General features: G+C 38.1%; 1 protein-coding gene across 1 annotated transcript; it reads right to left on the reverse strand.

Moving 5' to 3' along the window:
* Positions 1–3,100: 3,100 nt before the first annotated feature.
* Positions 3,101–22,585, reverse strand: CYP27C1 (cytochrome P450 family 27 subfamily C member 1). The gene is made up of 9 exons (XM_086751326.1): positions 22,244–22,585; positions 17,416–17,606; positions 15,588–15,787; positions 12,852–13,061; positions 10,932–11,095; positions 7,899–8,065; positions 7,043–7,121; positions 5,870–6,073; positions 3,101–3,217 (listed from the first exon to the last, which is right to left on the reverse strand). Exons 1-9 carry the CDS (start codon positions 22,583–22,585, stop codon positions 3,101–3,103), a joined length of 1,674 nt encoding a protein of 557 aa, XP_086607452.1.
* Positions 22,586–23,249: the final 664 nt, after the last annotated feature.

A 23,249-nucleotide genomic window follows, 5' to 3' on the forward strand; every position in this document is an offset into this window, starting at 1 on the left:
TTCCACTAACTGCTATCTAACACAATCGGAAGAAGCATAATCAAGTCAGCACAGGTTTTTTTTTGTCCAAAGACACAAGAAACAAGTTCTCCTAAGCCCACGGTGACATAGCTTCCAGATGTGCCAGGACTCGGTCTGCAAGCTTGTGGTCTGCTTAAACTACAGGGAGGTAGAGCAAAAAGCACTGTAGTAGAACCCTTTTGCCACTCACAGAACCTTTATTAACCTGGTAATCTTAGTAGTTACCTTACCTGTTCAAAGCAGACTCCACCTTTCTTGAACCCATAACCACCCTGTACGTAGCACTTTAGATGCAGTCTCACCTGTTCTTCACCAACCGTTATACTTCATCTCATACATTCTAGGCTGTATTTTCATTATTCCAACACACTTTTGATTTCTAGTCATCTGTGATTACCTAGGTCTTTCTCTACACATTTCATTTTCAACTGGTGAGCTCCTCAAATAAATTATTTTTATTATCCACATACATGTCTTTTGCTATTAAATTTCGTAACATCTCTATTACATTCTGGGTTCTGTTGTTTTGGGTTTTTTTTACAATTTATACCTTCACTTTTTATGTCATTAATACTCTTCTATGTATTAAGCAATTATCATTAATCAAAACATTACATTAGAATCAGTCCTAGGGTATTTCTTGGGTAACTTTGCCAGTAACTTTCCTCCAGAATGACAGTACTCTTAACAGAATATTATCTCTCCTGCAGCCAGGTCATTACACACCTTAAATTCTTGTATGAATCCTCATTGTTTTCTAGCTGAACTAACAATTTCCCATGTAGCAGTGAATCTTCCAGTTCTATCCAACAAGTTAAAAACTTCAAGATGCTAAAGAAAAATGCAATTATAAATAACAATTAAAATAAGAACCAGCACTTATAAATTCTGTATAAATATTTTATTATGTATAAAATACAATTTACATGGATAAATGCTCTATTAAAACACATGTCACAGGCTTTCTGTTTTCATTGAAAGATTCAAATGCTTTAAAGAGCATTTTAGAATGCTTCTTCCCTCTTCTACAACACTGTATTACTTAGGGACTGATACCGAGTAGCAAATGTACTACAATGCAGCAATGGCTGGAGTTTCTAATGACAATGCAAAAGGAGGGCACCATAGAGAATCCAAATTTGGATTCAAGCCTTTGGGGTCTTTGGTCCTCAAGTCAACAAAACCAGGCAGAGTCATGGAGTCAAATACTCAGTCCACAGACTTTTAAACAGACCTTTGCAAAACATCTCCTTTGGGATGTCAGCTGGCTCTGGCAAATACAACACTCTTCATTCTATTCAAGATGAGAACAATTGGAAATAACAACGGGAAAGAAAAAAAAAGATGATAATACGCAGCCCTGGAAAACAGTATCAGAAGGCAATCTCATTCAAGGAAAAAACCCTCCACAGATTACCTGTTTTTCTTACAGTACAGATATATACTCAATACAGGATTAACATTTTAAAGTCATCATGTAAACATTTAATCTTCTCAGAGATCAGATCAATTTTGCTTAGTGTTATTATTTTATGTATGAGATCCATACAAAGGAGATTTTATTTTCTTTTGTCAAGACCTTGAAAAGGCACTACAAAAAAGTAACCAAAATAAAACAACAATGTGACTGTAGTGGTTAGCTACGTGGAATTTCATGTGCACCATTAAAACTACAGTGTGTTATTTAATTTGTAACTTGTCTTTGTCTTGATGAGCACAGAAAAATGCTGTCCTTTAAAAAACTGAGTTGCACAGCTTTTTTCTAATTCTGCATGTGTCTGAAAAGTTTAGGATTATCAGTATGTAAACTACCTCAATAAACAACAGTCAGAGCCTGACATGTAAACAGTTAACTATACACAGTTAATTTCATATTAGGATATGCAGGTTTGAGTGTTGTTCAAGGCATAATGTGGTCCCAAGGTACAAGCTTTCTCTCACAAATGAGAACATAAGGTTAGTGCTGTGATACTAAAGTTATCTAAAGACTAAAGTATCATGCAAGAGAGACTTTTCTGTTAGTTGTCACAGGAAAAAGAAAATAATTACAAAAAAAAAAACCCTTCAAGTGTCCACTGTTTGTATTAAGACACTAGATAGTAAAAAATTTTCAAATACGTCAGCAGTCACATTTTCATCCTGCAGAAGGCAACTGTGCACCTGCCTATGGGTTCAGCTTGTTAGAATGGAAAGTTCCCAGTTCTTACTGTTGAAGAACTGTGAAGACAGTTAATAGTAGTATTTTAATTAAATGATAAAAATGTAACAACTACTTCATTTTTATTAATTACATTTCGTTTTGGTGTAATGTTAGCTAGACCAGTGAAAATGGCTTGTGCTATTCCACTCAGCTTATGCTTTGGTGATGAGGACAATGTCTGGCTTCATAACTCTACAATGTAACATTTAAACTTTTATTTTTAAAATTTTTTTTTTAATTATATAGAAAAATTTTATGGGGATTATGGTTGGATACACTTTTAATTGTTCTGTATTTTAAGTCTAAACAAAGTGACATAAATTGTATTGTTTCATCTTTTCATATTACTGTATTAATTTTTTAATACAAGTAGAGTAAATGTTTTCACAGACAAGAGAAAAATGATCGCATAATTAAAAGTGGAAACTTTTAAAAAACACTGGAGGACAGGAAACAGGATAACACACACTCATAAATACAGCTAATTTTCACATATTGTATAGTAATCCTCTCAGACTCACTGAGTAGTTGACTTTTATGACAAAGCACTGTAACAAAATAACTGAATGATATACCAACATGTCTGAATTTAATTTTGTTTTTTTTTTCAATGCACGTGTTGTTATTACTATAAATCTTTCCAGGTAAAGGGAGATTCCCAGTGCAAGAAGGAATTTTTTCAGTATCAATTTTAACATGTGTAATTATCTATTATAGGAGAGGTAATTTCTCTTCTGTACTGCTAGAACTAAAGCAGAACATAATACTTGATCATTTTGCCAAATACCTATGAACCAGAGAAGAAGCATGATTAAACATCCATAAGATGCAAGTCTGTTCCCACAAAAATCAAACAAGTATTTCCAAATCATTTGAGTCTCACTTTCTGTCAGAAAATCTCACATTGATGGAGTTTCCGGGAGTCAAAAGTCCATGGGTTTTGGCATAAACGGGTTCGGTTTTGGGAGAAATTTTGATCTCAAAATTCTGAAGCAACTGTGAAGATAAACAGGATAAGTATTAGAAAAGCTGCAAAATTATAGATGAAGATTAGGCTTTGGAAAAGAGAACACAACAGACTCTCAAACAAAATTTCTGTTGCCAATTCTGTGGAGTCTGAGTGCCACAATTCCCACAAAGGAAAGAAAAAATAGTTGTTAAAAGGTGAAGGTTATAGTTAAAGATCGTCCTTCTCTGACTGAAGGAGCACCGAGCTAGTCCGTTCTGAAGAATTTCCTCACAACTAGATGAAATAGTCTGAGCTATCAAAGAAACTAAGGTCTCTTTCAAACCTCATGAGCTTCCTTTCTGTGTTTTTTATTTCACTTACTTTAATAGAAATCAATATGTGCGAGTATAAAACCAAGCAATAAAAAAATCCCTATGCCATTGCACGCATTTCTATTCCTGGGCAGAAGGAAACAAAACAAACTCGAGACAGCGACTGTCCAGTGCACCAAGTGAAACAATCATAACTCAAGGAGTCAAATATTGGAACCTCTCCTGAACAGAATCAATATAATTCAATCACACAGGCTCTCTATACGTTAAATCTCTATTTCCATACACTTAATAAATGGAGAGAATCAGTTGCAAATATAAATCATAGAAATCATGGGCTAAAATAAACTTTGAGAGATTTATCTCACCCATTTTGAAGCTAAACATAAAATACTGCAGCTAGTTATTTTTAAACTTTCAAGAAAGAAATACTGCAACATCCTCAACTTTTCTTAATTTAAAATCTCAAATGTTTTTTTCCTATAAACTAAGCAATCTTCTCTTATCTTTCTCCTAGGAAGCATGGTGAACAATGCATTATTTTCCTACACATAGCTACCTTCTCAGTGTTAGATGTTTGATCAAATTTTCACCTCATTCTTCTCTTTTTCAAACCTCTCATTCTTATTCATCTCTCTCTCTTCTGAATCTCCTCCGATTTGACTACATTGTCCTTAAAATGCAGTGCACAGGGTCAGTTGCACATCATTGTCTAGCTGAGGATTCACCAGTGTTTGGTAAGACAGAATTAGCATCATCATTGTTGAACAATTTTTTTACTATATCACTCTAGTCTGTTTCTATAGTACTAATTACCCAGCCAGTTGGGCAGCAATTTGTATTTACACATTTAATTTCTTCTCAAGAGAGTAACTTGCAACTGTCCTTAGTGAACACTTTTGTGTTGATTCTGGAACATATCTCCATTTTTTCGTAATTCTGTATTCACATCTTCTGATTTTAACTTAATTCACACCACCTTGGTATCCTATGCAAACTCTAAAAGTATTCTCTAATCCATCATTTACACTGTTAATGAAAATACCAACCTAAATCAAATGCAGAACAGACTCTTATAGAATTTTAATTGAATGTTTTCCCAGTTCAACAGCAAATACTTGACAACTTACTGCCTCCAGCTATTTCTTTTTTCCAACCAGTTGTGCATGCATTTTATAGGTACTTCCATCTGGAACAAATTTTATTCATTTGATTGTGAGAACAATGTATATGACATGTGAAAATACTTCCTGAAGTCAGAATACATGGTTTATTTTATATCCATCACATAAGGTAAGTGATCAAGTCAAAGAAAGAAATCAGACTGGTCTGACACAATTTCTCATTGATCAGCTCCATGCTTCATGTGTTTCTGTTTTTAAATCACTTAAATATCATCGTGATGCTTGTAAAAAGATTGTGTGCTATTTTGTTCTAGTTTCTTTCCAGAAAACAAAAGCAGGCTCTCTATTACTTCCTTGATCCTCCTTTCTTTTGAAAAAGATGCAAGCGTGTTTGTTTTATCCAGCCCCCTGAGAGCTATCTCACTCTGAGTTCCGAAAGACAGATGCTAATTGTTCAGAGATTGCTCTAGGCGTTTTACTTAAGGAAATTCTAAGGCAAATTGAATCAAGCTTTGCTTTGAGTACATATAATGGGTCTAAATATTTTAATAGTTAAGTAACTAAAAATAGTTTCCAAATCTTTGAGTTTTCATTACACAATCTGATCTCAGTATTTGAGTTAAAGGATGTCTTGTAAATGACAAAACATGTAGCAGCTGTTGGGAAAGCTTTCTTTATCATATGCAGCAATGGAAAACAATATATATCAATATGTACTAACTACTTCTATAGCTATAAATGAAGTATATCTAAAATGATAATAAAGTTAGAAGAAAGAACAAGAAGGGACAGAAAACCACAGAACAGAAGTAGTCTACTATTTGTCATAACACTGTGGTCAATGCAAGGATATAAAAACTATTTTCCATCTTTGTAAGTACTGAATTCTTCATAACTGAAATACTGACACTGAGCAGGTGACCATTCTAATACACAGTAAGGAAGACTTCTAATTTGCTTATAAAACTTTCTGTACTAAATCCATATATTTCCTTTAAAATCTTACCTTTAGTTTTACTTCATTTGTACTATAAAGATTTTTTCTTCTGCAGTGTAGTTTAATTAATATGCTACATTTCAAGCATTATTATTTTCAATTTCTTAAGCCTTTGCAGGATGAGTATGCTAGATAATACTCCAAAACAAAGGTTTTGTGCACTGTAAGGTATCCAGAAAAGGTATACTTAGAAAAGAATCATACCAATATATTTTTCTTCTTGTAATGCTGTCACATAGTTCTAACCTGAATCAGTGCAAGATGAATTTCCAGCTCTGCAATTCTTTTTCCTATACAACTTCGAATGCCATAACCAAAGGGGATGGAACCAAAATTATCTACTCTGTCCAAATTATCTTTCCTCAGCCAGCGCTCAGGTCGAAACTCATTTGCCATTGAGAAATTTTCTTCGCTGTATGAAGTAGTATAATGACAGAGTGCCAGCTGCGTCTGAGGAAACAAGTGATATTTGTATTTAGCTAACTCCAATATACATAACAAAATAAAAACCATTTGTAAGTACTGTAATTACTGCAATATTAGATTATAAAAACTAAGTATGAGTAATTCTGGAAGAAAAAAGGATACCTAGAAAATCAGATCCCTTTCTCAATTGGTCAAATTAAGTAATCTTCACATTGTTTGAAATGTTGCTGGATATATTAGAGAAGATACAGTGGGGAAGGAGATGGGAACAAAAGTCACAAGTATTGGGAACTGCCTCAAAAAGGTAGCATGAGAGAAGAGGAGAAGGGAGATACGAGACAACGGAAAAGGAAAAATGGAGGATGGGAAGGAAAAAAAAAAAAAAAAGCTTGGGAAAAAAACCAGCAATATGTGATGAAGTTTCCAAATAAATTCAGGGAGGGATGTGTGTGGAATAATATTTAAATAAGTATATTAAGAATTAAGAATCCTGACTGTTCTAAAGCTACATTGCTCTAACACAGAAGTGCTGTCATTTAAAGCAGAGCCATACAGTTCTATCATGATCTCTAATATTTTAATAGTATAAAGGAAAGACTCATAACTTAAAAAGCAAATTAAACTCTCTCTACAAGGGAATTGATAGGCAAAGAATTAGAAAACTGCAATAATAATTAATGTTTTTTAATCAAATTGTAACATTGCACAGAGATGTTATCAATAAACTCCACCCTCAAGAATATTAAGAGCAAGTCATGGTGGTAAATTTGATTAGCAGGTGAGGACCCAAATCTAAAAACAACCACCAGAAACCAGTCAATTACAAAATCCACTTTTGTCATATAAATGAGTATTATTGAAAAACTCTCCTCCTAATGCTCTAGCTTGGTGAAGTATTTTTAAATCAATGAAGTGTATATATGTTGTAACAGATCACATTTCATACACAAAGATTAAACTGTGTTCTCTGCAGAGGACTGCAGTGGAACCTACCCCTTTAGGTATCAAGTATCCTCCAATGATCAAGTCTTTTTGGGTCACTCTTCCATTTCCTGGCAATACTGGATATAACCTACAGATAAATATTTATGAAAAGTTCAATAGCAATAACTAATACAACTTAAAATGTTTAGATGCCAATTTCTATTCACAAATATGCAATATGAATGCAATATGCATTTCCAGCACAAAGGTTTTTAAAAAGTATGAAAGACCTTGGAGATTCAAACACCTTGAATCATCTGTGATAACTTGATTAATACTTGAGAAAAATTATCCACTAATAACTGGAGGCTGAGCTATTTGATCTATATATTTATTTGCTTTACACATATACAAACATGCAATCATTTGGTCAAGCTGGAGACATTTTAGCACTCTTGGGAGCTGAAAAACCCTTGTTGATGCCTTCTCTAAAATCCTCTTACACCCCTCACCTCACTATGAACATTTGGTATAAACATATAAAAGCATGTCACATGCCTTCAATTTAAGTCAAGAAGCTTAAAGTGATCGCAGTGGCACTGCAAAGTACCACTCTGCAGAAGTGCGTGGGGGAGGAGGTTGTTACAGTCCATCATACAGACGAATACTTAAAAGGCAAAAATCAAGTTTTGAGTTACCCACCTTAACAGACATGTCCTACATGTATGATACCACTTCTACCATGCTTAAAAACATTAAACATTATATAATTTATTGCTTGGGCATCCTTGGACACAACTGCTACAATAAATAAAAGCAGAAGCAGCAAATAGCAGTAATACAAACATTAGCATGGACTCAAAATCCATTACATCTACAGGGAATTAAAATTTTTAATTAATGATCGCAGTTGTCTTCTACTTACCTCAAGGTTTCTTTCAGCACAGCTCTAATCAAAGGCAATTTTGGGACATCATGAGCAACAGGAACTTGCTCTTTCCCCAGCTTATTGACTATTTCCTCATAAACATGCTGTTGAACCTCAGGGTGCTTTGCCAACAAGTATGTTGCCCAGGACAATGTAAAAGAAGTCTAAGGAAAAAACCACAACCATCATCATCAAGTCTAACAAGATTAGATTAAAAATAATTTCAAGTCAAGAAAAACAATTTTTTCAACTATGTGTTTCATGCATTTAAAGTTATAAAACAGACTGGCAATGATTCACATCTGGACTTAATGGAATGTTGTCAGACTTCACCATCCCCTCCTTTCATCCCTTTTCCATCTAAAAATCCCCCACATATCAAAACAACCCATGCTGATATTTTCCCACTGGAATATTAAAAAGCAACAGAAAAACTAAATGCAAACAGAACCACAGTAACAATCCTGAAACATAAAGACTCTAAACAGCCATGGATTAAGTTAACTGTTAGTTTTCAATGTGTGTTTCACCTTTCTTCCCAACAAAAACATTTCACAGGAAAAAAAGCCAGGAGCACCAGATTATTTAAAGGAACCCATCATCTAATCCTCTCTCACCTCAGCTGGAAAAATTGCCGCTCAATGCACATTTGTGGTTTAGGATGCACTCTGAGAGCACGAACTCACTCCATCTGAACTAACATGGAACTAAGTAGAGTATTTCAACTCTTTACTTGTGATCCAATATTTACCATTCATTTAACCGTGAGTCCCTGTATTTAAGCTACTGGATTTCAGGGACTATCCCATTCAAATACTGGACAGACTCAGGACATTTTGCTTCTACCATCAGCAGCACCTAAGACATTAAGGTTAAGCAAATGGCCTTACTTCAGTCAGTTTCCCTCACAACCATCACTGAAGACAGAAAGTTTACCATGAAAAATTTATTTTCAGTGTTCCTGAGTAAATATGGCAGAGAGAGAGACAGCGTAATCATTCTGGCCTTACTGGTGTTGTTCTTAGTATCTTACAGCATGTAAGAGAGAAAAATTGTAACTGCTAGGCTAATTTTCTTGAATTATTTTTAAACTTCTTTTTTTCAACTTGTATAATAAAGACAAACAACCATTTTCACTTTCTCGGCAGGAAAGAGTTTTATTTTCAGCTTCTTACTCATTAGCAGAACAAAGCTTAAGCTTATAAACAACGAATGGGTAAAAAACTCAGCTTCTGGAAATGTCTTATTTTGGGTTTACATTTATGATAATTTAGAATGCAAATTCATCATGCTAAAATGCAACCTTGCCCTATTCCTCTCAGAGCTCAGAGGAGCTGGCAACTGTGCCAGCTGTATACAGAAGTTCTCCATATAAATGCTGTTTCTTCTCAGGTTCCCAGCTCCTTCATAACCTCTTAAAAATTAGCTCTGTTCCAGGGACAGCCAAAATGTTTTGTAACCAAAAACTGCCTCACAATTTTGTTGAAAGTTTTTATAATCCTCTAAACCTCTTTCATTTTCTATGATAAAATGAGATCTGAAGTGACAGCACTAGGGGAAAAAAGGTTCCCTCAGTTTCTGCCTTATACTTGGAAATGCGGAAATCAGAAGTACCGTCCTCTCACAAAATGATTGTTGCCAGCTGAGAAAGCTGAGTCAAACAGAAAGAGAAACTCTTGTTGGCACGAAGTTGAACACTGTCCTTTTAGTTTAATGAAAACTCTCTCAGACACTAAAAATGGAAAATTAAGGGTCTGAAAGATTAGAAAATGAATGGGATGAATAACTGTGCTTTGCTTAAGAACCAAACATCAAAAAGCTCTCCAAACTCATAAGCCCTTGGGATATTTAACCAATGGAATAATCTTCAGCACATAAACAAGCTTTGCATATGCTCCTTATTTTGGAATTCAGAAGTATTACTGTTTGGGGTTTTTGTTTTCTTTAGAAACCTTACAAATTTTCTTAAATCAGAAAAATCTGAATTCAATTATCCAGAGGTTTTTTTACTTTAAGACTACTTTACTTTTTTCCTTATTTTAATCTTTTCTACTGTAAGACTATTAAACATAGTTCTACATAGCACTTTCTTTATCAAATTCATATAGATTTCTTTTTAAAGATTGCTCATTTACAATAACAGTGTTCATTGATATTCTCAATAACTCCATATATATTATATATACAACACCATAATTCATTTTTATCTTTTCTTATTCTTCTGATTGTCATGGTGCAGTCAATACCAAGCTACACTGATTTCACCTGATTGGAATGAAAGGAGAGAAGATATACACATTACCTTAATGTTTCCTCAAGTGCTGTAGATGACAAATCAGACGAATAAGGAAAGATGGCCACTTAAAATGCTTCACTAGGTGTTACCATACCTCATATGCTAGCGTCGTTAATGCTGAGCCCCGCCACCACAGCTCTTTGCCTCAGACTGACTCTACGTTGCCAGCACAAGCATGGGTGGCAAACTTATGCCTTACCTACATTAGTGCTGGCTTAACACCCTGCTCGTAACGGGCTCCAGCACAAACCAAGCATCTGATCCATAACGTGTGTCCCAGTTGATTTAATTAACCATATGTAAAAATCCTTTACCAAATTCTACATATGAGTTTATTGATTAATTATTTCACACTAACTCTCAGCAGCTTTTTCTATTGTGGTCTACCAAAAGAAGCACAAATACCAACCTGATATTGAAACTAGGAAAATAAAATGTATGAAATTCAAGCTGAATGTAAAGACAATTGCTATTGTATTTGTTTAATGAACCAACTTCCAAATGATGGGTTCCTGTAAACCACAGCTAGAATAGAACAACACTGCCTTCACTCTAGTAGAGATATTACACAGTGCTGTAGCAGTAGAAGTATTTTCTACCATTTTAAAGATGTAATGACTTAAATGTATCAGAAATTATGTCCTTATAAACAACATAATCCCCCTCGAAGATAGCTGTGAATGGTACTGGTTTACAAAAATAACTGTGTTCAAGAAAAATGATAACAAGCTTACTGTGTCCACTCCTGCCAGAAGCATTTCAGTCATATTGGCATAGATCTCTTCCAAAGTAAGTTCCTTACTCACTAGGAGGTATGTAAGTAGCCCACCATTCACTGCTTCTCCTTGGTCCAGCTGAGACTGAATAGCCTTCAACTTGTTGTCAACGTGGATTTGACCTTTGGGATTCAAAAAAATTGTTAAGCCTCCATTTTTATTTTTATTTTTCCGCTGGTTCCATTCAGTAAGGACATTTCCCCCTTATGTTACACTACATAGCCATAAAAAGCCAAAATACTTGAATCTATTTTCTCACAGAAAATACCATAGAGTAGTGGTGGAAGTCCTTGGATGCTCACGGTAAGGAAAGACAGAGCTGACAGGAACCCTGGTAGCTCACAGCATGAGAATGCTGAGCATGAGGAAAGGACACAGGAGACTATAGTTTCTGACTGGGAGAGAAGGAAGCTGAAGGTCAAGTTTTCACCCCCACCTGGCCTGTTTTCTTATGACTCTGCAAGAAGTGGTGAACTCTGCAGAGCATGCTGCAAGTCAGCACGCAGTGGCTGCTACAAGATGTTAGCAGTAACCAGAAGGTCAAAGCCACAGAACTGAATCACACTGAAGACAAAAAGGAAGGACCATCAAGGAGTAACAAAAATTGAAAAACTTCAGTGTATGAGATTTTGAGCAATTTTACCCACGGTTCCATTTATACTTTAGTGACTACAAACAGCATCTTCTGTGAAACAAGGGCTTTAAAGAGGAAAACTCCTCAGAAAGTTAATGGCTCGCAGAATGAGCTTACAAAAAAAAAAAAAAAAAAAAAAAAAAAAAGAACTAGAATGAACATGTTCCTTTACGAAACCTACACAAACACACATATCATATACAGTGATTCTCACCATTTAATTCCTTTTTCATGAAGGGATTAAACAAAGAAAAAGCATAACAAGTTTCAAATGGAACAAATTCCTCAAGAACAGTGTTTCAGCTGCTGTTAGGACAAAGCTGAAGTCTGCTGTTGTTTTTAATTCACAAAAGGGAACAAGAGTCCTTTATCATGGGAAAGAATTTAAAAGTGACAGTGTAAAAAAGTACGTGTTTCACAGAACACACACCTTTATCAGCATTAAATGGATTCCTTAAGGCCTACTGTAGGTACGGATCAATACATATTAAAAATTAAGCATATTAGGCATATTAAAAGATAACAAACTAAAGAATCTACTCTCAAGAAGATGTACACAGACCTACCTAGACAACTAGTGCTAATAAATTAAAAAATACATGCAGCTTTCTAACATTAGAGAGGGAAAAGTGTTCAAGGTTTTTTAAACACTCTAGAATACATATTGCAAAGACAACTTCTTCTTACATACATGAAAGCCAACTGATAAAATAGCCTGGAATGCTTTATTCACAAAAAAAACCCCCATATTGTACTACAGCAGTGTACTTCTATGTCAACTTATATGCTTGTATATGTGTATATAAACTTCATAAAGAGTTTAATTAATTGCTAGAGTCTCATTTTTTGACTTTCTAGTCAGTTTTAGTGGTGATTATTTGTCAGAGTGCCTGACTGAAAACTTGCTGAAGTCAACAAAACCACCCTCATTAAAATTTGAGTGGGTTAAGATAAAGCCTTGGCAAAGAACTCGGACGTGGAGTGAGGACTGGGCACTGGGACAGACGAAGACAAATAAAGAAGCAGCAGTATAAAATAGGAGAATATTTAAAGTGTACTGGTAACTTTCTTCTTATGTAGAGTATTTCTTAAAATGCTTCCTTTGGTCAGTCTGAGTTTAATATGAAATTTACTTCTACCACAATATTTTCTTATAATTTTAGAAGATAAATGCAGCGAGTCCTGTTCAAACACACACAGAACCTGTAGAAATACAGATGAACTTTTCTACTACTAAATCTTACTAAATTTGAAGAGTCCATCCCAGGATCTGCAGAACTCTCTCCAGGGTTTTGGAATAAGTGGACGCAGCCATTTGGGAATAGCCCCTGCATACATAGTGGTCTTAAACATACTAAACATCAACTCCAGAGCCTCAATATATTCAACAGTCTGCTGCGGGACGTTGTTTTCCAGGCAGCCCAACCGGCATTCGTACAGAACAGTTGCCACACCTGCATATAAGAAATCAAAGAATTTGCTATACACATGCACATGTACATATTAGTAATTTCAGGAATTATAATGCTAACATTCTGGAACTACCTTCCAGAAATGTTTAGTTACTACTGCAGCTGGGAGCAAATAAAATAAAAATTTAAAACACGGTAAAAAAATCCCAGCTAAACATTGTAGTAAGACAGTGTCTACTCCGTCAATAATGCTCAGCATGAGAAGAAGCCAGGAATTCCAGCAGAAGGAGAGCAGCCCTCCAGCGTGTTTGCTGTGTTTTGCATTGCACCACAAATCCTGAGCCTGCCCTGTTGGCCTCTGAACACACAGGGATGTACAAGTCCAAAGACATTTCTGACAACTGGTGGTAACACAGGAGTTTCTAGCAGTGGCTATGCCTTTCTTTGACATAAGCTGGTAGTATATGAATACTAAGGATGTGTACATGGATCCAGAGCTTGTACTCTAGACAGGGGTCTTGCTGCACACAATACACTCCCACGTGGCCCCGAAAACACCAAGTGTGCGACACTGTTGCAAGTGGCCATACTGACTTCTCTCTTGTTCCTGACTTGCTATAATTTCCTCAGATGTTTTGTCTGTAGTACTGCAGTGATCCCTCATTTCCACCCCCTCCCAAAGAACAGTACTTTATATATATAATTTATCAAATTTTTATTCTTCTTCTCAACTCTGGACCATTTCTTCCATTTATGAAGTTAATTCTTACTCACCCATTGTGTTCCGGCAATCTCTCAGTTCCATTTTTGTAAACATACCCAAATTATTAAATATTAGACAAAACTCAGCCAGAAACTGCCCTGCTGGAGTTAGCCAAAATGTTCTCTCAGTTTGACAGCAAATAATTTTTAATTACTTTCTGAACACAGGTTTTTATCGATTTTTTCCTCCCAACTTACAAAATGTAGATCGTATTACCCAGTTTATTTACTAAAATACCACACAGTACAGTACAAAAAGCATTCTTATTATCAAAACAATCTTATTTAATGATATTTCTAAAATCCAATGGGGTAATTAGGTAATTTAAAAAGGGATTTAGATAATTTCTCAAAGCCATTTGCATCAAACCAAATGTTTTAAAATAAATTTTGTGCTTTTAAATTCATTAGTTAACAGTTGGTTCACATCCTTCCAGGAAATATTAGAATAACTGTTAATAAGACAATTAGAGTAATTGGTCTATTAACACTCTAGTCTCTTTTTTTCTCTGTTTCTCCTATTAAAAACTGGTACAATAGATATCATGTTTAATCTTGACCTTGCCATCCATCAAACTCTCAAGTGGGTATATACATAGATATTTTAAGAAACTTTTCTTTTTCTCTTCTTCTTTATTGACAAAAAATAATTTTAAAATCTGGCTATTCTCAAGTCACTCTTCTTTCCCTAATTTTCCTCCCTGGAGAGATATTTTTCTGTGCCTTTTATTTCTCTTGTGCCTCTTTCAGCAACTGCTAGTTCTTATGCATTCGTCCGCTCTTTATACGATCTTCTTAAACAAATCTTACACATTGGTTCCCTAAACAGTTGACAGTGTAAGTTAATTAAAACTGCAATTAATATAGGAAATAAGTATGTGCCAGGCACAAGTTACAAACGAAAAGCTAAAAGAACGTGAAGAATTTAAACTAACCCATCAGTTAAAGTGAATCTGTAAGCTCTGAGTTTAAAATCCCGCAAAATTGGTAACTCTTAGCTGAATGCCATTTTTAAACATTATTAATGCAGAACAGACTCACGTTAGTGTACCAGCCAGGCATTTAATACATCATTTTCACAGGTGAGCAATTAGAAAGTTCTTGCCAATCTCAAATTATTCAGCTGCCTGTCAGCAAAGAGTACGAATATTTTTAGAAAGCACTACATAAAACAAGATCAGGCTGTATGCAAGGAATGTGTGCAATACGAATCACCATTACATTTCTATAAGAACACAGGAAATGCTGTACCAGCTCCAACTGGAGTTCCATGTAGCATTCCCTCATTAATGATAGCCACTGGAAGGTGATTTTAAGGCAAGTGTAACAATCCCCCAGTTGGCATGTGCAGGCAGGGGAACGCAGTATCTTTTCCCACATTAAGCTACGAACAGAATTTAGATACACCACACAGTGATTCCCCACCTGGAACTCAGCCAGTATGTTGTTAGATTAACACATCTGAGAAGTCACACTGTTAGAAGATCAACATCCTTATTTTTGAGAACTTAATATGGAAATACGGAGTAACTGAAACTGCTCAGGGCCTTGATTGTACTTTTTACCTATGTATCAGCATTTGCACAGGAATTGTCCCTTAATACAAGGTATCATCTCTTTGGACTCTGCAGAGGAATTCTACTGATATCTACTGCACTAAGTAGGATGACACTCGAATGCAGAATATCACGCTTCCCTTTTCAGATTAATCACAATGGGGCACTAGCCATTTGATAAAAATGCCTAATCATAAGCACACTGCTTGACATCCATTTTATTTACAGATGTTATACAGCCTGGGCTTACCTTCCATTGAATACTTGAAGAAAAGTTTGTTAACATCGGTCACTGTTTCCCCATCATCCTCTTGACTTCTGAGGGTGTGGATTCTTTTAATTAAGTCTGTGATAACTTCATTGACTCCTTCAGAGTAAACAGCCACATCTTTGGGTTTCAGAATTTTTTGCCTCAGTACACTTCTCATTTTTAGCCATTGCTCCCCCTCCCTAGGAGAAATTATTAATAATATCTATACAAAACTCTCCTTAACAATCATTAGCTGCGTAAGAGCTCCACAATGAAACCGTTTATGGTTTTTCATCTCAAAGGAAAGGAGGTGGTGAAACAAAAATGATGATAATGTAAATTTGGTATTATGCTCCTACATTTTTATTCTGTATTTATTGCACGTCCTCATTAATTTCAGAGTTGCAACATGTAAGTCAATCTCTGGTCTGAGTGACAGAACTTTTCCACTGAGTGTTCTGAATTTGACAAGTGTCTCTATATTAGTATTTCAGTAGTAGCTAACACAAGAAATACGCAAAAAAAAAATTATTATTAAAATTATTTTAAATAAATATTTGAATGAATAGTCTGCAAAATTGCTTTTACCTAGAATTGGTGCTTAATTACCAAAGATATCACATCCAGATCTGACAAATCAACAATTTGAGGTAGTACCATAAACGCTACTACTGATGCATCACTTTCAGTTACCCTAATTCTAAACCTACAAAGTAACAGGAAACAAATTACAGCCAGATTCTCCTTTAGCTGAGCTATGGAGTGAAATCTTTGTGGTGAAGACTAAAAATTTGAATTGTGGCACCTGCATGCTTCATACAAGAGTATGAAGTAGAGTATTTGGGAACAGTGGTTCCATGGATATCTTTCAATTCCTTATGAAGAGAGGCGATTGTCTTTTATGCATCCGTTTTAAATTGCTATGTAAGTATTTCACATTAACCTCTTTCACCTGGAGCAATGCTGCTGCAAGGTACAGAAACTTATTGGCCAGCAAAAGAATTTAATGTCTTTAACAAACATTTTCTGACTGTCTCTTGATTTAAGAGCTCATTTCACAAAATATCACGGAGCTGTTAGTTTGACTCTGAACTGCAGCTTAAGATTTGAGTCTGCAGTGCTATACATAACGCCTTTTGCCACCATGCAAGAAACAGACTGTCCATGACTCAGGAAATTAGTTTTCCTCTAAATAAACATCCTATGTCAGCAGGGACTGTGAGTAGTTCCCACTGGCAATTAACCACACCCACATGCACTGCCAGTTTATGCAAGCTTTAAGGAGAGATAACTCTTCTAGAATCAGCCGCGTACAAAAACATCTGCATGGGGATGCACCAGAGTGTGAATTTACCACACAGTGACTTCCCTGCATTAACCTACTGAGGGGGCACTTTCGTGAACAATAAAGCTAAAGTCAACCTGAACCAACAAGTTCACACAGCACACTGCCAATGGGAGGCAACAGTCTAGATCTGAAGCACTAAAACCACATTCACGCAGTGCTACACCAAAGTTAGTGAGCCCTGTTCTGCAATGCTGCTTCCATCTAAGCGAACCAGCTCAGACGTTTTTAGTTGACACACATTCCCCAAGAATGTTTTTATGCAAGGTAGCTTACGCCACATTCCAACTACACATCATTACCATCCCTTTGAAAATTTACAGAACAGACAATTCACCATAAATTCCTACCCTCTCTCCCCCAGGAGACATACAAATTTCCCCACACAGAAAAGCCTGAATTCCCAGATGACCGTACAGTCCTTCAGGAAATCACTGAACTTTTACAAGAAAACTTAGAAAATGAAGGAGTAACAGCACTTACGCAGAAATAAGTCCCGTGGCTCTCCCTCGTAAATCTCTGTATTCCTGCCAGGATTCCATGTTAGCTCTTTGTGGTGCTCTGCCTTCTGCCCGGAGGACTTGAGCAACCATATCTCGATCTGCAATGGATACAACAAACTGGGGACCAAAGTGAGACTTGAAGATCTTTCCATATTCCTGAGTGTGTTTTTGCTACAACATCACCAACAAAGAGAAACAGAAGTAAAGCATTACTAAGGAAAAAGAGCACAACAGGAAACTGACAATTTGTCACACAGTGAATCAATCTATCACATCTAGAACTTGATCACCAGCCTTCCAGTAAAGGAATGGTTTGAGATGTTGGGAGAAAGTGTCTAAGCATTACTGTGAAATATTTACAAGGCAAACAGAGAGGTCACACCGTTCAAGACCTCTGACTGAAAAGACCCAAAGCTCTAAGGCACAAAGCCTGAGTGAAACCAAATACTGAGAAGATGAAAGGACTTGGGGCACTTAAAAACACATCTCTTCAGATCAAACAAGTTAGAAAGAATGTCTGAAAAACTGAAGAACATAGAGGTAAAGAGGGTGAAATTAACAGTATAATACAAAGATAAAATAATTTACTTTTAATGTCTTTTGTAAATAAAGACATACTCTACCATTTTATTCTTTACAGGAAACTTAGTTTCTCACACCTGATCAAGGCTGACGATAGCATAGCAGCCTAGTGAGAAACTGTGTTTTGGAAAAGCTTCACCAGCAGTGAACTTTAGAAAGACATACGTTAATTCTGCAAAAGGAAGGAAAAGTTGAGGTCTTATTCCTGCAGTGAGGTTCATCTACTGGCTGATCCACAAGTTGTATGATTCAAGCTGGAGGCAAGCACAGGCAATTAAGAAAGAGTATTGGAAAACATTAAATTACGTATCAAAAGAAATCCAAAAGTTTTCCATTGTCCCATGAAATCTTACTGATTATTTAAAACAAATTTCATTCTGACACGGTCATGAAATGAAACGCCCAACTCCCAGGAATTCACTTGCACTAGAAGCACATCATAATTTTAGGGAAAAAAAAAACAAAACTGCAAAGGAGTTGTCAAAAGGATATTATTAGGACTTTAGATATAAGAAAGCTTTAATTTTTAAGGCATTTATTTGAGGTTAAAGTAGCAAGACAAGTTAAACTGACCAAAGTTTAACTTAGATATGTTACCTGCATCTAATCTAAAGACATCTGCTTGCAGAGTTAAGTTTATTGTAAATCAAAGAAGTTTGATACTACGCTCGTGAAAGTCTAGTGTTGAACCAAGAGAAAGAAATATTTTTTTTAATCAGTCTTGGTTACAGAGATTAATTGTTTAATTGCCAACAATAAGTTTGAGATGCGTGAATCACTCTTCAGCATATGGTACCAAGTGCTTATAAAAAAATGTAACTCTTTTTGCCTGGTTTCCAAATAAAACAAGAGTTGTGCAATTGTGGTCTCTGCCAGTCTCCTCTTAACTACTTTTGGAATATAATGGCCAATTTCAGTCAAGTTAAACAGAGAGTTAAAAGTCTCTCGCAATTATATTCTTACTATTTTCAAAAATCAGCATCTGGATTCAAATGAGACACACATATTAGTCACCCCGATGAGGGAAATGCTACAGTAAGAACAAAACTGTTACCATTTCTGTTTGGTTTGCTGCTAACCAAACACCACACGCAGACCAATGTACAAACAAGCAGTCCCAAACCCCAAAGTATCTTTTGTTCCAGAGATATTTTAGGGATATTGACATTGAACTTGGAGAGAATTGAGAGCATGAGTCTTTAAAGGAAAGCCTGAGTGGGGAGATACGTGCTGCAAAGAAAAGGCAATGGGGTGAGGGGGGATACAGGTCACCAGTCACAGAAAAACAGGTTCAACAATTTTTGCTATTTATGGAGCAGCTTGTTTTATCTACTGATGGTGAGATTTACAAGGGAGGACAAACTTCAACAGAAAATAAATCAAGTGTCAAGCCATCCAATTGAATAAATTAAATGCTAGTTTTAAACCACAGACAAGGACAAGGTATTTGGACATCTCTTGCTGTCAAAAGAATGACGTTCAGTGTATCAACTTCACGTTTTAAAGAAATGCCGGGAATTTCTCTTCCATATTTTCTATCATAACATAGGTTTTCTTTCCCTTCTTCCAATTCTTAAAAATATTACACTTTCATGTCTCACATACCACTCTCACACCATTCTTTCATACATCATAAATCCAAACTGCCAGCATCCAAACCCTCCCCCCTCACCTTTCTTTTCTTTATACTTGCATAGCACTGATGAGACAAAAGAGATCGAACCCCATCAATTTAAAAATACTTTCCCTTTGTCACAATTGCTGTAGGCATTACTGTTTTGGCCAGAACTTACTGGAATCATATTACTGAGAACAGAACCTTCTTTGTGAAATGCACTCGGCTTCCCCACCCCTTCTGCCTATAGCGTAGGAATATTTGTGTGCGCTGAAGGACATCGTTTAAGTAGCTGTGCTGGTTACCAGAGGGTTTCGGATTAATTCATTCCTGATGTTCACTGTATTGTTAAATTTAACAGACTGTTATTAATCCAGTTAATGCCTATTTGCATCCAGTATGTATGCAAACAGGGCATCCATGATTTGTAAAGTGATTTTTGAGACTCTAAACAGAATAAAAACGAGTATCATATTACAACTCCCCCTTATGCTTCCTCCTGCTTTCCTTTCTATGAATAACATTCATTACAGAAGAAAATTTCCGTATCAGCTAGTTGTAGTGAAAAGTATATACTACTTAGGTTGTATATTATTCCTCTTAACATTTGAATAGTTTTCACTGTTTTGTCAGTTAAAGTGAAAGCTTGAATTTAATTGTAATCTCAAATTCTGTGCATCACCTCAGAGGTAGAGAAAAAAAAAAAGAAATGTAACAAAAAGCTTTATCAGTCATAAAGTTTCATCTGCATGCGTTTTGGTGAGCAAGCAGTTAAGATGAGCAATTCATCACCAGCAATCCAGTTTGGCTGCCATCAAACACAGCATAGACTGAGAAGCCCAACACTTCATTTTAGAAATCTCAATGGTAAATACGACAAAGTCAAACCTGATTTTGTTTGTTTGTTTGTTTCTTATCTCTTTCTGGTGTTTTTAGGCCCCTTGTAAATCCTAATTTCCAAGTTTTGATCCTCAAACCATTTAAAGTTCTTTCCTGTTCGGTTTCCCTTTTCTGTTCTTACTTTCCTCTTTTTTTTTTTTTTTTTAATTTAAATTACAGTGATTTTCAGGCAGTGAACCTCGTGGGGTTGCCTGTGAATCTTCCTAACGATCTGGGAAAGGTCACTAAGAAAAGCAAAATACATGCCACATTTGAGGTATTCCCAAAGAGATCTGTACCGCCAGTGGAAAGCGTTACGGATCGACAACTGGAAAAGGGTGAAATCTGCTTTACTCCCTCAAACCCAAGTGCTTACTTTAGAATCACTTGGACTACGGGGGAAGGGGCCCCAGGAGATGCACTGTGACTTTTTAGGAATGAAACCCACATGTTTGGCCAAGCAACCAAAAAAATTCATCTTTGGATAGAGACAGCCTTACGGTAAGGCAGCTGCCCACAGCAGCATCCAAGAAACGCCGAGCAGGGGCAGGAGGGCACTCGCTCACCCAGCTGCCGCTGCCCCCGGCAGGGATCACCGGGCCTACGCGGGCCGGGCCCGAGGAACGGGCCACGCCGGGCCCGTGGGCCGCCGCAAAGGTGGAGGTGCCCAAACCACAGGGGACAGTTCTCAATCCCCGCCTGGGTTCAGATGTATTTTACCGTCTCCCACCCTACCCACACCAGGTGACAGGCGCAAGCTCTCCGCCCTCCCTCCTCTCACCCCCGCCATCAACCCCCCGCCGCCATCAGGCCCCGCTTCCCGCCTCCCGCCGCCCCTCCCCCTCGCCCGCCAGTGGGGCCGCCGGGGAGGGGGCGGTGGGGCCGGCGGGCGATGGCGGGCGGGCAGCGCCAGCCGCCGCCGTTGCCCCCCGTCACTTCCCCCCCCCCCCCGCCCCCGGGAAAGGTTTCAAACTGCCCGCCTCCTGCTGCGGGGAGTGGGCGGCAGCCGGGGGCCGGCCAGCGCTGACGGCAGCGGGACCAGGCGCTTCCACCGCCCCCTCAGGGGACCTGTATCCGCGAAGTACGTTTATGTAAGGGGAGGCCGGGCTGGAAAGACAAAATGGTCTCTGGCCACGAGAGAGGGACGCCGGGCTGAGCCGGGGGAAGGGAAGCGGCGAGGGTGCCCGCTGTCTGCGGGCGCAGCGCACCCCGGCCCGGCGGCAGCGTTTCGGGCCCCGGGTGGAAACGGCGCCGCTTCACCTTCGGGGTGGGTGCTGCGGGTCGGGATCCCGGGAGAGCCCACAATTCCCAGTGCCCGCCAAAAATAAGTCCTCTGCAAGTTTGTGAAACAATCCAGTTCAAAAAGATGGGATTGTTGGTTTTTTTTACAGTCTAAGGCACCTACCTAAAAGTTCAACGTAAAGATGGAAAGGGGGAGAGCTCACAGGCGGGCTGCGGGCGAGGGAAAGGCGGGACATCGGGAGCAGGGTGTCGGCACGGCTGGAAAGCCAGGAGAGCCTCCCCGGCTCCTCACCGAGACAAAATCGCCAAAACCGCCAACTGCCACGCGAGACGGAGTCGAATGGGGGGGGGACGACCCTGAATTCCGACCTTCCCCACGGCGGGAGGGCGGCGCGCCGGTGCCGGTAACCCGGCGGTGAAGCGATGTTTTGTGAGGGGAGGAAAGGAACGGCTGAAGTAAACCCGAATAAAATAGCCGCGTAAGCCGTACCTGGATTTCATGGATGCGGCCGAAGCCGTCCTTCCAGAAGAACTCGTAGAGATTGTAGAGCGTGTTGGGTCCGGGCATTTCGTGCAGGCTCTTCACCCTGCCCAGCTGGTGCGGGCCGGCCTTCAGCAGCTCCCCGCCGCGCCCCGGGCCCGCCACCGGCCCCTCGCCTTTGTCCGCCGCCGCCGCCGCGGGGGAGTCGTTCCGCACCTCCAGGGACCGGCTGCTGCAGCGGCGGCGCGGCCGGTGGAACCTGCCGGCGGGGAGCGCAGGGTGGAAGTAAATCCGCTCAGCCTCCAGCGTCTGCCTGCCTCTCATGGTCAAAACCCTCGTGAAGAAAGACATGTCTCTCAAGTTCCGAAAGGTCCACTTCGCTCCTGCAGATGCTTTTTATTCGGTTGCTCTTTCTTCACCGCCTGCTTTAACTTGTACAAGCAGCACTTCTCCAAACTCTTACTGCATGAGCATCAGTTTACACAGACCATTATTCAACGCTCCCTCCCCTAGGGCTGGAAAAGGGGGGTGGGTCTGGGATGAGACTTGAATAGAGCGAACCTATTATTTTGTATAATTCAAATCAGATAAATTTATCCATTAAGCATGCAGCCAAAGTTTGGGTTTTCCCCTCTTTCCCCCATTGGTTTGGCAAAAAGCTCACATAAGGATTATCCCATCTTTCTCCTTCAGTAAAAAGGTGGGTTTAGGGCTATTTTTTTCCTGTGGCATTAATTCATTCCCATATGTTGAAAAATACCGTGTTTTCTGCAAGAAGCCCTCTTAGTACCATGAATCATCCTGTAACATACATGGAAACATTTCTGCAGCCACATACAAATAACAATGGTTTTACACAGTTACCTTACAAAGTTATTTTAAACTACAATATCCAGGGATGTTATTTGTATTGCAGAATGATTTCTCTTTTAGATAGGATATACTCCATAAGCAGCTTGTGTCAAATTTTGTAGAAAATAACGAGTGCCTGACTGCAGGGGGGTGGGACTAGATG

The sequence above is a fragment of the Chlamydotis macqueenii genome, chromosome 6 (genome assembly GCF_036417535.1).
Source record: "Chlamydotis macqueenii isolate bChlMac1 chromosome 6, bChlMac1.mat, whole genome shotgun sequence".
NCBI classification, from domain to species: domain Eukaryota; kingdom Metazoa; phylum Chordata; class Aves; order Otidiformes; family Otididae; genus Chlamydotis; species Chlamydotis macqueenii.

Coding starts and splice junctions, on each gene's coding strand:
- CYP27C1 (XM_086751326.1), bottom strand. CDS start 22,585: ATGTCTTTCTTCACGAGGGTTTTGACCATGAGAGGCAGGCAGACGCTG. Junction 17,607..22,243: donor GCCGCATCCATGAAATCCAG/GTACGGCTTACG, acceptor GTGATGTTGTAG/CAAAAACACACTCAGGAATA. Junction 3,218..5,869: donor TTCATCTTGCACTGATTCAG/GTTAGAACTATG, acceptor TTATCTTCACAG/TTGCTTCAGAATTTTGAGAT.